This window comes from Dreissena polymorpha, chromosome 1 (genome assembly GCF_020536995.1).
Source record: "Dreissena polymorpha isolate Duluth1 chromosome 1, UMN_Dpol_1.0, whole genome shotgun sequence".
Lineage (NCBI taxonomy): Eukaryota > Metazoa > Mollusca > Bivalvia > Myida > Dreissenidae > Dreissena > Dreissena polymorpha.
In genome coordinates this window covers 40,935,499-40,950,695 of record NC_068355.1, presented here as the reverse complement: position 1 = coordinate 40,950,695, position 15,197 = coordinate 40,935,499, and the positions used below count along the sequence as shown (strand labels likewise).

The window sequence follows — 15,197 nt, the reverse complement described above, 5'->3', positions numbered from 1 at the left end:
TTTTTGGGAAGATAGCCCATGGCTTTGGAATTGGGAATTTTATCGGCATTTTCATGAAATTGGGAAAATAAATTCATTAGCCTTTTTTTCCACACGAAAAGTCCACTAATTAGGGAAATACTAAATTTGATATAACACTTTATAATCATTAAAATTAAAAGAACAAAATCATAAAATACTTTGTTAGATGTAATTGAATTAAAATTGAGATAAAATATGCAAAAGACACTTCTTTCTAAAAAAAAAAATAATTTTTTTTTTGATTTTTTTTTTTGGAAATTGGGAATTTTTTACCACATTTTGGAAAAAAGTATACTTTTTGGGATTGGGAACATAGCCGAATTTCGGCTATGAAATCGGGCCAAAAAACCTGAATGCCTATTGTGATTGAGGGCTTTCCCCTTTTCCAGCTATGCTCTCTTCAAATCCTAGCTGGAGCACAGCTGGCTGTTAGGGGTTGATGGCGTCTGCGTCAAGGTGGCTTTGGATTTGTGTAATGATTTTTATGCCCCGGAAGGAGGGCATATAGTGATCGCATTGTCTGTCTGTTCGTCACACTTTGCGTTTAGGTTTCGAAAAATGCTTATAATTTCTATGTCACTTCAGATGTAACCTTCATATTTTGTATGCATGTGTATGTGGACAAGGCCATTTCCATACGCACACAAATTTTGACCCCTTTGACCTTGACCTTGAACTAAGGGTCCGCGTTTAGGTTTCGAAATCTTTGTTTAGGTTTTGAAAAATGCTAATAACTTCTATCAAAGAGTTTTTCGGGGGGCATATGTAATTCTATGGAGACAGCTCTTGTTCTTCATTGGACTATTTATACAAATTTATTTTTTACAACAATTACCATTAAAGTTTATTAGTACATTTAAGTTAAGTACAGTTTGAACAAAAAGTAAAATGAAGAAACTACATGTATACAAGCTCATGAATAGTTAATGTGCAATTCTGTGGCGAATAGGAGCAAAGTACAATAATTATTTAAAAGTGTTGGGTTGTGGCATTATACATAATTCGATGTTGATGTTTGTGTATGTTCAGAAATTTGCCTAAATACAATTATGCACAACTTTTCCAACTGGCTTGCATATTTCGTTTGTGAATGTGCATTTTTTGTTACATATGTTAAATATTAATTAACAATATATAGTATATACTGTGTATGTAATGTGATGATTATAAATTGCTACATATTATGACAAACAGCATTTGTTATGTTGTATATATGTTATGAGTTAATACTCAACATACATGTAAAGTGTTTACTGTAAGGGTTTCCAGAATTTATTGGTACTCGTTCGTTTAAAAAATATAAAAACAACCTTATCACTAAGTATCAACCATTTCAGAACATCAGTGAGCAGCTGGTCAGAATGAAACACATTCTTTTGTTGAGTCTGTTTGTGGCAGTTGTGAATGGTAATGGTAAGTATACTTTACATTAAATTTTAAGAATATTGAATCAATAAAAAAATGTTTCGATCCCAGATCTTAACTCTTTTTGTTTTGTTTTACACTTAAAAAAACTTAATTTGCAATCAGTTGGTAGAATTACAGAAAGATGATTTAGAGTAAACTGTATGAAGCAGGGATGCTTCCTGTCCTTTTTATCTCCACTATTATATAGGAAATATATATAGTGGAGCTACCCTACTCACCCCGAAGTCGGCGTTCCAGTGAGCGTTGGAATGGTAAAGTTTGCGTACCATCTCAAATATTTCTTATGTCCCTTGACATATTGCGTTTATATGCTGCATGCTTCTTTACCAACATGACCCCAACCTATAAGCATGAGCAGACAACTGCATCAATCATTTTGATAGAATCATTGCCCTTTTTATGCCCCCGTATCAACTGATATTGGGGCGTATGATTTTTGGCCTGTCTGTCTGTCTTTATGTCACTCTGTCATTCTGTCCCAAAACTTTAACCTTGGTTAAAGTTTTGCGATAACTTTTGCAATATTGAAAATAGCAACTTGATATTTGGCATGCATGTGTATCTCATGGAGCTGCACATTTGAGTGTTGAAAGGTCAAGGTCATCCTTCAAGGTAAAAGGTCAAATATATGGCTTCAAAGTGGCGCAATAGGGGGCATTGTGTTTCTGACAAACACATCTCTTGTTTCACTTCGAATATGCATATTATTTATAAATCCATGTCAAAGTTTTCGTATCACCTCAAATATTTTGGATTCCTATGTCCCTTCTCCTTTACATATTGCTTTTTGCATACTTCTTTACCAGCATGACCCCAATCTAAAAACAAGAGCAGAAAACTGTATCAAGCATTTTGTAAGAATCATGGCCCTTTTTTCACTTCAGAATATGCATATTATTTATAAATCTATGTTAAAGTTTTTGTACCACCTCAAATATTTCCTATGTCCCTTGAGATATTGCATTTATATATTTTGCATACTTCTTTACCAACATGACCCCAATTTATAAGGAGCAGACAACTGTAACAAGTATTTTGTAAGAATAATGTCTCTTTTTCCACTTAGAATATGCATATTATTTATAAAACTGTTTAAGTTTGCATATATAAAGTGGTGCTATCCTACTCACCCCGGCGTCAGCGTTAACGTTGGACAATGTTAAAGTTTGCGTACCACCTCAAATATTTTCAATATACCTTGACATACATGTATTACTTTTATATTTTGCATACTTCTTAACCAACATGGCCCCAATCTAAAAACAAGAACAGACAACTGTATCAATCATTATGTAAGAATTATGGCCCTTTTTATGCCCCCGGATCGAATGATCGGGGGCATATTGTTTTTGGCCTGTCTGTCTTTCTGTCTGTCATTCTGTCCCAAAACTTTAACCGTACAATAAAGTTTTGCAATAACGTTTGAAATATTGAACATAGCAACTTGATATTTGGCATGCATATATATCTCATGGAGTTGCACATTTTGAGTGGTGAAAGGTCAAGGTCAAGATCATCCTTCAAGGTCAAAGGTCAAAAATCAAAAACTTTAATATAGTAAAGTTTTTCAATAACTTTGAAATATTTAACATAGCAACTTGATATTTGGCATGCATGTGCATCTCATGGAGCTGCACATTTTGAGTGGTGAAAGGTCAAGGTCATCCTTCAAGGTTAAAGGTCAACAATTTAAAACTTTAATAAAGTAAAGTTTTACAATACATTTTGAAATATTGAACATAGCAACTTGATATTTTGCATGCATGTGTATCTCATGGAGCTGCACATTTTGAGTGGTGAAAGGTCAAAGTCATCCTTCAAGGTCAAAGGTCACAAATTTAAAACTTTAATATAGTAAAGATATGCAATAACTTTTGAAATATTGAACATAGCAACTTGATAATTGGCATGTATGTGTATCTCATGGAGCTGTGCATTTTGAGTGGTGAAAGGTCAAGGTCATCATTCAAGGTCAAAGGTCAAAAATTTAATATAGTAAAGTTTTGCAATAACTTTTTAAATATTGAACTTAGCAACGTGATATTTGGCATGCATGTGTATCTCGTGGAGCTGTGCATTTTGAGTGGTGAAAGGTCAAGGTCATCCTTCAAGGTCAGAGGTCAAACATTTAAAAATGTAATATAGTAAAGTTTTGCAATAACTTTTGAAGTTTTGAACATAGCAACTTGATATTTGGCTTGCATGTGTATCTCATGGAGCTGCACATTTTGATTGGTGAAAGGTAAAGGTCAAGGTCATCCTTCAAGGTAAAAGGTAAAAAAAAGCGCTGCATTAGAGGGCATTGTGTTTCTGACAAACACATCTCTTGTTCCACTTAGAATACGCATATTATTGATAAGTCTATGTTAAAGTGTGCATACCACCTCAAATATTTTCTATGTCCCTTGACATATTGTTTTCATATTTTGCATACTTCTTTACCAGCACGACCTCAATCTATAAACAAGTGCAGACAACTGTATAAGTATTTTGTAAGGATAATGGCCCTTTTTCACTAAGAAATTGGAAAATTAAATTAAGTTTTGTGTTTAGCTCCACTTTATTCCTAAAGTATCAAAGCAATTGCTCTCATACTTAAAACACAGTCTAACTATAATGAGGGGACTGTGCAGGCAAAGTTATGTAACTCTTGAATGGCATTTTGACAGAATTATGGCCCCTTTTATACTTACATGTAGATAATTGAACATTTGGTTAAGTTTTGTGTGTTGGTCCATTATACTCCTAAAGTACATGTATCAAAGCTATAATTGCTTTCCGACTTGGAACACTCGCTAACTATCATAAGGGGACTGTACAGGAAAAGTGTAACTCTTGTTGGCATTTTAACAAAATTATTACCCATTTTTGACTAAGTCACTTTGAATATTTTATTAAATTTTGTGTTTAGATCCACTTTACTTCTTCATCAAGGCTATTGCTTTCAAACTTCAAATACTTTCTTATTATCATGAGGGTACTGTACATGCACCTGACAATTTTGAATTTGACCTTGACCTTTGAATGACCTTGACTCTCAAGGTCAAATTAATAAATGTTGCTTAAATTGCCATAACTGCTTAATTTAGGATCAGATTTGATTTATACTTTGAGAAAACAACACTTACCTGTTACACCACAATGGACTTCACGCAAACATCCCCCACGCCCCCCCCCCCCAGAATTCCCGCCCCCCCCCCCCAAAAAAAAATTGTTTTCCTTTTCATGTTCCCGGTAGGGTGGCATATAGCAATTGAACTGTCCGTCAGTCTGTGCGTCTGTCCGAAAACTTTAACATTGGCCATAACTTTTGCAATATTGAAGATAGCAACTTGATATTTGGCATGCATGTGTTATCATGAAGCTGCACATTTTGAGTGGTGAAAGGTCAAGGTCATCCTTCAAGGTCAAAAGTAAAAAAATACAATCAAAGGGTAGTAGAGAAGAAATAAACTTTAAAAGGGAGATAATTATTAAGCCTGCCAAATGATGTATTTATGCCCCCCCCCTTCAAAGAAGAGGGGGTATTTTGTTTTGCACATGTCGGTCGGTCCGTCGGTGCGTCCACCAGATGGTTTCCGGATGATAACTCAAGAACACTTAGGCCTAGTATCATGAAACTTCATGGATACATTGGTCATGACTGGCAGATGACCCCTATTGATTTTCAGGTCACGAAATCAAAGGTCAAGGTCACTGACAAAAACGTATTCACACAATGGCTGCCACTACAACTGACAGCCCATATGGGGGGCATGCATGTTTTTACAAACAGCCCTTGTTGAATTTTATTTCAAAGCGGCGCAATAGTGGGCATTGTGTTTCTGACAAAAACATCTCTTGTTTTTTCTTATTTTCGAAGCATCATCTAATAAATGACCATACCCCCACATTATACCCCCCTCTACACCTCCACCCCATCCTCCCCACCCCACCCCACCCTCCCCACCCAAAACCTTTTTTATTTCCCCCACTATAGTAGTGGGGGACATATTGTTTTTGCCCTGTCTGTTGGTTGGTCTGTTGGTTGGTTGGTCTGTTGGTTTGTTTGCGCCAATTTTAACATTTTGCAATAACTTTTGCTATATTGAAGATAGCAACTTCATATTTGGCATGCATGTGTATCTCATGAAGTTGCACATTTTGAGTGGTAAAAAGTCAAGGTCAAGGTCATCCTTCAAGGTCAGAGGCCAAATATATGTGGCCAAAATCGCTCATTTTATGAATACTTTTGCAATATTGAAGATAGCAACTTCATATTAGGCCTGCATGTGTATCTCATGGAGCTGCACATTTTGAGTGGTGAAAGGTCAAGGTCATGGTCATCCTTTAAGGTTAGAGGTCAAATATATGTGGCCCAAATCGCTTATTTTATGAATACTTTTGCAATATTGAAGATAGCAACTTGATATTTGGCATGCATGTGTATCACATGGAGCTGCACATTTTGAGTGGTGAAAGATCAAGGCCATCCTTCAAGGTCAGAGGTCAAATATATGTGGCCCAAATCGCTTATTTTATGAATACTTTTGCAATATTGAAGATAGCAACTTGATATTTGGCATGCATGTGTATCTCATGGAGCTGCACATTTTGAGTGGTGAAAGGTCAAGGTCATCCTTCAAGGTCAAATATATGGGTCAAAATTGCTCATGTAATGTCACTTCTGCAATATTGAAGCTAGCAATTTTATATTTGAAATGCGTGTGTATCTCAAGGAGCTGCACATTTTGAGTGGTGAAGGGTCAAGGTCATCCTTCAAGGTCAAACGTCATATAGAGGGACATTGTGTTTCACAAACACATCTTGTTGAAACATGGTTAAAAACCCACCCAAGCTATTGCTATAAAACTTGAAATATAATCTTCATAGTTTGTTATATGTCTTTACAAATGTTCAATAGATTGTGGAAAATATACCTGAATCAGAATCGTCTATAAAGTACAGCTTCTTTAAAACATAACCGATAAACATATTTCAATTATGGTCCTCTTCCACTTAGAATATGACTATATTACCTTAACCTTTTTGAATATGAACGATTTCCCCATGATGGCTTACATTATACTGTAAAGCACTCGAATAGTCGAGCGCGCTGTCTTCTGACAGCTTGTGTTGATTCCTCCTGCTAAATAGACTTTTGGAAACTTGTCGGACATGTGAAAAAAGCTGCATGATCGTACAAACATTGTCTGTCAGATGCACATTCTTGCTAGACATTTGAAAAGGTATTTGTAACAAGCATGCATGTCTTACAGATGGACCAGATGTCTGAGAAGAACTTGTATTAAAAATATTAAGATGTGTGTCTGACAAGCCCTCATAGGGTTTTCTTGTGTCTGTAGCTCTGCCTGTCTAAGCTAATTGTCATCATATTGCTGCAAAATAGTTAAGCTTTATAACATCTAACTGGCCACAACTCATAAACAGAGGGTTTAATATACAAAAATGTTCGTCAGGGTCTGTAGATTTCAGAACAAGATGTCGTTTTTCTGGAAAGTGCTGGAGTGCTTAGAAATCCAAGATGGCGTCCAAGATGGCCGACGTTTAATGATTCAATAACTTATAAAGATGTATTGAATACGTCTATTGAACACCTATATGTACTGACTTTAATATCTGATAGAAGTAATCCATTGATATAGGGCTTCTACCAAACAGATCACCAAGGTCACCAAAGGTCAAGGTCATTTCATGGTCAAAATGGAAAAATAAACGAAAATTTGAGTATTGACATATCATTTTCTTTTTAAATTCAAATGCTTTACATTTGCTGTGATAACTAACCTCTTTATTCTATAGCCACATTTACAAGCTTCATTTTAAACAAAAGTAAATGCCTAAAATTGTGTTGGTAACATGGTAACCAAGACTACATACGCTATGTGGCCATTTTCCTTGTTCGTGGAAAGTCATTTGGCATTATGACCATCAAGTTTAATAAGTTTGCTTTTAATCTTAAATAAATACTTTAAGACTTATCAAGGAAAATGTAAAGAACAGCTATGCAGTGCTCCATGTATCATATTTATTCAACAATCAAATCTAACCAGGTATTACGTGCTTGATACAAACTCATAAACGTTATATACAAATGTTGTAAATTATGAGGTTTTACATTGTATTTACTAATACAAATGATGCAAATAACAAATTATGTTTTGAAGTTACAAACACTGAAAAACAACTCCTGTAAACCAGGAAGTGACTGACTGTCAAACGTCCTACTTGTTGCTTTAGGAAGTCGTATAATCCTCGTTGACTCGGCTGGCGCACTGCTGACCAACATGCTTGTCATCGCATGAGTCGTCCTTTTACCATCAACTGTTCGCTCATTCAGATTCCAGTTATCAGCAACTGCCACTACAAGCTTCCCCCTTTGGTCTCTAGGTAGTATATTGTCTGGTACATTACCACCAGAGTCTGTTATTTTGTGTGATGCAATGTTCTGTTGGGCTGCTGATGTCAAGAATAACCGAAGATCTGGATATAAGATGGAATAACCAAGAGTGTACATATCTTCAATCAGATGGCGGCTGCCAAACTCATTGTTGAGATGTTTCCCTAAGCCCAGGTGTTTAGGGGATGGGTTTTACGTGACAAGTGTAGTTAGGTCACAAGCAATAGCTAGACATCTTGTAATGGTCCTCTCAGAAGCTTCCTTGTAGCATTTTTGTCATGTAACCAACACGCTGCCTTGCAAAGAAGAGGCCCCACAAACTGCTTCTGATCTGACAATTCGATTTCTTCTGGAGTGTAAAAGCAGTCATCAAATTTAGGATTCTTCTCTATAATTCGTCTTCTCAAAATACCCATCGCCTTATGAAATACAGCTTCATCTTTGTCGTCCTCTGACTCTGGTAGTTAATCGTATGAACAATCATTGTCATCTTGAATGACCTGTTCCATCTCCTTTGACTTTCTGACAGCATCATTAATAGTCAAACTAGACGAACAAACTAGGTCAGGCTTTTCATGCTGATGAATAAAGGATACCTCTGGCCATAATTTTTCAAACAACCTTTTCAAATTGGAACTTTTATAAGAGTTTGCATCATTTGAACATCCTTCTGATTCAGCAATTTCAACAAAACATTTTTTTAATATAGGAAAGAAGAACACCTTTTTATCAACAACAATAGAATGCTCAAATTCATTTTTAATTATCTCATCAATTATTGTGCATAAAATTGTTTGGTTTTCAGAAGTGGCCTTATTGGGTGTCAGCCCGGAAAATGCATAAGTATTACACTGTTAGTATTTAGTCAAACAACCTTTTTTCTATGATATCGAGCCTCAATGGCTACAAGATCACCATTTGGAACACTTGCCAATCTGTCAATAATGGCTACATCATTTATTGCAGTAGCAATATCTTACACTTTGCGGTCTGAATATATAGAAGTTTCAACTAGGCCAAACAAAAAAGGTGTGTTTCGGGTAACCCGACCCTACCTACGATTTTGGCCCCGACCCTACTTTTTTTCGTCTTGTAAAAAAAGATCTCTGAAAAAATAGTGCCCGAAATAACCGCGCATTTGCCACTTCCGCTATCGTTATCAATCATCCGATTTTACGCCCGGCAATTATCGATTGCACACTGTAATCCAGCGTAGAATTTCATAAATTTCCAAGGATACGCATCGTATTGACGATTTTGACAGAAACGCTCCATTATCCGCAAAGAGTCGCTTTCGCACATTTTAATCCCTTTTGTTGAAACATCGCTGTCTACACAATAGGTCAGTAAAACCGCTAAGCGTGTTTTTAATGGATTGGAACTTATTTCATACTCGACCTCGAAATCATTAGAATTAATTTTCTGAGCAAGTTTAATGATCATTGGACAAAATGATATGTGTTTTAAGTGTTTAAATGGTTTCCCAGACGCAAAAAATAAAAACCAGACCGGAATCATTTACAAACTCAGTCGAGATATCATTAAAAAATGATCTGATTGAAATTAATGATGATTGTCTTTTAGCGCGTCCACAATATATCACTATAGCCTCGAACAACTGCCTCACCTCCTTGTTTCACTATAGCCACATAAGAAAACTGCCCTATCCAACGGCGGCCATGTTTTTAAAAGAACAAGGGCCATTTTCAAACTATGCTGATATATCATTTGTAAAAAAGGTTCTATGCAAGTCTCAAAATGATTGTGCAAAACATCAGACTTCTAGAGTGTCACAAGGTTTGACTATACCCATGTTATAACAGCTGCTACCCCCCTCCCGCAGACAGCGATGTTTTTAACGAACAAAAATCGTTTCCAAACACTCTGCTGATATATCATAAAAACACATGTTCTGGGTACGCTTCATGAAGATTGTGTAACACATGTTTCTTCTAGAGTTTTCACAAGCCCTTTTTTTAATCTGACCTAGTGACGTTGTCCGAAATATCATTGCGACAAATGTGCTGAAAAAGTTTCGTGAAAATTGAGCAATTCATGTGTGCTCTGAAGTGTTATTATGGTACATGATAACGAACAGACGACGCACACAATATTGTCACAAAAGGTCTTCGTGAGCAATGTGCACACATCAGCAGTGAAAAAAAAAACAGCTTGGCGCAGAAATCAGAACATGCTATCAGTAGAAATCACTTGATGGGGATAATTGTCTTTACATTTGTGCAGAGTTAAGATTTCCCACACTTAATGATAATATCCTTGTTTTTGGAGAGCTTTTCAAACAAACTTCTCACAGGCGGCCAAATTGTTTTACCGCCGAGGATAAGTTTTATGACTTTTATCACATTTTTTTTGTCTGACTCAGGAATTAATTTCAAGCATGGATGTATTCTGACACAACTTAAAATATAAGTCGGGTGAATTTACAGCAACATTTGCCGAATAGCGCCAACGAGCAGAAGCACGCTTTTGGATCTACCATTAATCCAATTCCAAACACACTTGGATTAAAATGATTTAGATGAACACGTTACTGAAAAAAAACGCATTGTAATCGGTAGAATAACGAACAATTTGCTTTAATTAATTGCATAGATAGAATTAAACAAGCGATTGCGCTAGAAGCCTTAAGAGTTAATCGATTAAGTACACACGCAAAAATAAGAACACATATATATCGCACCCAGCGCTTTTGAACAGACACATTTTTTTTCTTCAAACAAAATTCGTTTCAATGAAATAAAAGCCACTTTTTTTATAAGTACTAATTATAGTTTAGCAAGACTCTTTTTTCAAACGTACTACGTATATTTATGCATGCATTATGTACTGTGACACGCGTATCATCGAAGTTGCAAACTGTGACCTATTTGGGCTTGAATCAGCAAGCTACGACTTATTTTAGCTTGGGTTACCAAGCAGTAGAGGGCTATAAGTAAGCTATCTTCAACCTCGAATATAAACGAGTTCACTCGCATTAAGCTTTAATATTCGAATACAGTACTACTATGGGGAAAGAAACACACACGACAGAATTGCAGATTATAATATTCATGTATATATGGGTTTTTCAGATTGACGTCGAAGATCTGGGCAAACTTTTGCAACAATTTAATTTGTCATCCAAGTTTTACAAGCAATGCAGTTAACCGCCCTATAATAATGTTTAAACTGAGCACTTCTAGATAACAAGATAAACGCGTTGGTTTCTGTCCACTCGAACAAATGTAGCTGATAATTTGCTCCGATTAGTGCAGATTAACTGAGGACTCTCCATGTCACGTATGATAAATAGCTTCTCATCTTTTGTTTATTTGTCAGGATTACGATATTCACCGACGCTTTTGATCTTAAAGTGAGTAAGAATTATCTGTAAGTATCGACTGTTTGGGAACAATATCTTGTTGAGAACAAGGATGTGTAGAATATTGCAGAAATGAACCACTTTGTAGCATCTATTGACATCAATGTCAAGCATGTTTATACTTGGAGATTAATCTCCCAATATTAGAATTGTGCATTATTCATTATTAAATTACATGTGCTGATATATATGAATGGAGTGTCTCATTTAAAACAAATATGCACAGTTTTTGCAAGCATAATATAATACGTACTTAGGTTATCAAATAATTTGCAAGTATAATTTTACAAGGTTTATTTAAAAACACGTTCAGGTTAAAAGTGGCAATATGCATTATTTCATTTATGTTAAATTAAAGTCAATATATCTGCCCATTAAACTCTTGATTTGGAATTGGGTTAAAACTAAGGAAGTTTAAACTTCATGATCGTTATAGGCGATGCATTTTACGTACATAAACTACAGCTTTGTCACAGACATGACTTAACATACCCTCTCACCACTTTGAAACAGCAAACACAATTGTGTCTTGAACATCATACACTTCATGTTATTGCCATATTTCATGTTTCAATTCTATCGCTTTAGAAATATGGAAAAAGATCACTTCACAAACGGAGAAAATTGTATACGTTTGCCATAATAGGTTTACTATGAAGGCTAAATAACTCAAGAACGTGTGGATCACTACTCATGAAAAAGTGTCTTGCACATCTTCACTTTAAAGGGGATTACATATTCCAAGTTTCGATTCAATAGCTTGACAAATGAAGTCGCTCAACAAACTTTAAAGATTTGATTTGGACAAACAAACAAACCAATTAACCGATCAACCAATCGACCGACCGCCCAACAGCGTGACTCTTACATAACACCCTGTCAAACTTCGGTGTATAATTATGTCAATCTGTTGTTGTTGTTAAAAAAAAATAATTAGCAATTAAAAGCCCGCATATAGATCTATGAAATTGACATAAGATATGGTTAACGTACCGCTTATAAGACTTTGTGTTATTTGTGTTTTTGTTGTTATACATCAACCACTATTTTTTTCATAATTTTGTTTTTCTAATAGCTTTTCAGTACATAAAAGTAGCCTGGAATACGTTTACAACTAAAACATGAAATCCGGTTGACGACGACCCCTATTGGTACATACGAGCTTGACAAAAGAGTGTCACTGCACAGTTTATATTTTGTCTCTATATACAAAATGTTTATTATTGCTTCAAACAGGAAAATTATGAATCAAATTACGTGTCAATGTTTTTCGAACAGTTTGAATAACAGTTATGGAGGGGTTTTATTCCGCCTGTCTGAAAACTGGAAGGGGGTTTGTTCCGCTATTGAAGGGTATTTCTTCCGTTTATGCAAAATGTGAAAGGGGGTTTCTTCCGCTATGCTGTTTTTAGGGAAGGGTGTTTCTTCCGAAGGGGGTTTATTCCAGGATTCGTTTTGACAACACCCAACACTTAATCCAGTTTCGTCTGGATTTTCTGTTGCACCAGTATACAGTTCAATAACTGTTTCAATAGTGACTTATGTAAACGTCCGTAACGATAAATATACAGTGTGTTTGATTTGCAATAAATTTTGAGGAAATGTCAAATTCCAAATCATTCGCTATATCATTCTGTTAAAATTTACCACGGAAAATTGAACGGAATTTTAATTCACGCACGCTTTTCATGCGTTTGACGTGACGTGGTTCATGTAGGGAATAATTTGCGCGCGCTTATCTCGAGATAAAATATTAAAACACATTGTACATTTACAGTTTGTTTGAAGAATGTGCTAACGTCGAGTAAAAATTAAATAGGGAAGAGTGTTTCAGATTACAAATTTAATTATGCGCATTTGAGAATTCAACAAGAAATGGAATATGGTCCAAATTCTAGGACGCGCATACTTCGGTACGATGTTTTTTTTCTCCGGATATTCCCTTTGCAAAAGCATGTGAGCCATCGCAAAGACCAGAAAAAATACCTACCCTACCTAAAAAAAAATTCAGCCGTTTCCCGAAACACACAAAAAATTTTGTTTGGCCCTATGGACCAACTTCTGCTAAAACCTCTTGATGTATTGTCTCTATGACGGCTCATTTTTTTCGCCACAAATAAAGCACTATAATTTCCAGTCAAAGTTCTCAAAAGTGGACCTCGTCTTAAAAAAGGTGTTCTTGTTTTTTCCTTGTCATCCATTGTTGAGTCATCATAGGACCATCTTGGCCTGAAAAACAGAAATACATATGAAATCCTTTGCAGAAAAATAGAGAATTTGAAATGACATTAATGTTCTACTCTCAATGATCATGTTTGAGAGAAATCAAACTATGATATTTATGAATATCATTATCATTGTCATACCAGACCAGGATCACCACATGGTTTTCATATATGTCTTCAGTACACTCCTCTGCTTCATTTTTTTGAAGCAAACTAAAATCATCTTTGATTTAATAATAATTATAACTTGCCTGTGTTCTCATTGTAAGTACATTTATATCTAACTATTTAGTATACACAAACCTCTTTAATAAATGACTGTAATAATGGATCAACATATTACAATTAACAATACATACTTTCTTACTTTGCAGTCATAGTAGATCTTTAAGCTCTCTCCAGATGTAGCCATGTTTTCTTCCCCGAAGACTGTGGCATTCCCTTGGCTGATGAAGTTCTTTTGTTGAACCTATTAATATATTCCAAACAATAATTTAGAATAGGCAGAAATTAACATATATTAGGAATACACAATAATTCATCAACAGAAAAAAACAACAACATTCAAATAAGTTAATTTACAAGATAATAAAATGAGTTAAAACAATGTCCGCTTACTAGTACCTATCCGAGTTCTACTCAAGTTTTGGAAAAACAAATATTAGCACCTCTTATTAAAAACAAAAGACAGTGTAGATTTCATGTTAGGGTGTCAAATTTTCACGCACACTACTCTTGCATGTATTCAAACGAATTTTAGTAAATATATGTGATAAATAACATCAATGACATTGCAGACAAATTTTCTTGTGATGATGTTTGAGAAAATGTTTTATCAATTAAAATCTATAAACATAGCATGTAGTTATGAAACGAACAATGAATAAACATGTTAAATACTTACCATATTAGATGTACATGGAAATGAAAACTGTGAAAATGACAAAACAAGTGTGACATTGGTGTCTGCTTACTTTTATGTTTATGGTAAGTCATATCAAAGGGTAGTAACTCAACAAATGTTAAGTATCTAAAATCAAATAATTCTTTATATTAGTATAGTTGTCATAGCTTTCAGAGTTTAAAGTTGACTCAGTTCATAAAAATGGTATATAATTTCATTTAAATGGATAACATATTACTGCTATAAAATCATAATTAAAGTTTTAAGCTTTGAATTAACACAATGTATCAAATGAAAGTACAGTTACAAATCACTTCATCAATTAAAATATTATTTAATGATATCTGGATCGTATTCTTGACCATAAAGTTTTCTTTTTCATTTGCTTTAAAGGATATTAATACACTTATTAATTTTACCTGATTTTATGTACATTTTAATCAAATACTTGATAGTTATACATAAAGATATTAGACTTTGCCCCCAAAATTGGAGCATTTTTTGCTATTTTTCAGTAAAATATGCACAAAAATGCATTCCATTACATGGTAATAGGTAAATAAAGCATTTAAGATACACACCCCTTTTATTTAATGTTGATTTAGAAGGAGGATAGCAATTTCCCCCACATAAAATAAAAGTTGTAATGTATACAGTGAGTAGGACACTTTTGGCGGCCATCTTGGATGCAATCTTTGATTTTGAAGCCCTCCAGCACTTTTCGAACAAATGAAATCTCATACCATAATCTACAGACCCAGACGAACATTTCTCTATATAAAACTCTTTGTTTATGATCAGTGGCCAGTTACTCTCCTAAATAAGCGACTTATGTGT

The 15,197-nt window shown here is 34.9% G+C and overlaps 2 protein-coding genes and 1 long non-coding RNA gene across 28 annotated transcripts in view; 2 read left to right on the top strand and 1 right to left on the bottom strand.

The window, feature by feature from the left end:
• LOC127877631 (uncharacterized) overlaps window positions 1–15,197 on the top strand; it is a 155,174-nt gene that overhangs the window by 99,172 nt on the left and 40,805 nt on the right. The window lies entirely within an intron of this gene.
• Window positions 1–15,197, top strand: part of LOC127877775 (uncharacterized) — a 184,810-nt gene that overhangs the window by 157,938 nt on the left and 11,675 nt on the right. For 4 of the 17 annotated variants that reach the window (XM_052424137.1, XM_052424110.1, XM_052424119.1 and 1 more), the window contains one exon: window positions 1,359–1,434. The exons of 11 other annotated variants lie outside the window; for them this stretch is intronic. In XM_052424137.1, coding sequence (XP_052280097.1) covers window positions 1,383–1,434 — 52 coding nt within the window. In that variant the 5' untranslated portion in view covers window positions 1,359–1,382. Of the gene's footprint in view, window positions 1–1,358; window positions 1,435–5,929; window positions 6,282–15,197 lie in introns of those variants that run through there. 2 more of the 17 variants (XM_052424058.1, XM_052424049.1) reach the window with 2 other exon arrangements.
• Window positions 12,327–14,425, bottom strand: LOC127877956 (uncharacterized). Its single transcript, XR_008048682.1, has 3 exons — window positions 14,361–14,425; window positions 13,816–13,925; window positions 12,327–13,460 (listed from the first exon to the last, which is right to left on the bottom strand). It is a non-coding gene; the product is annotated as an uncharacterized LOC127877956 (long non-coding RNA).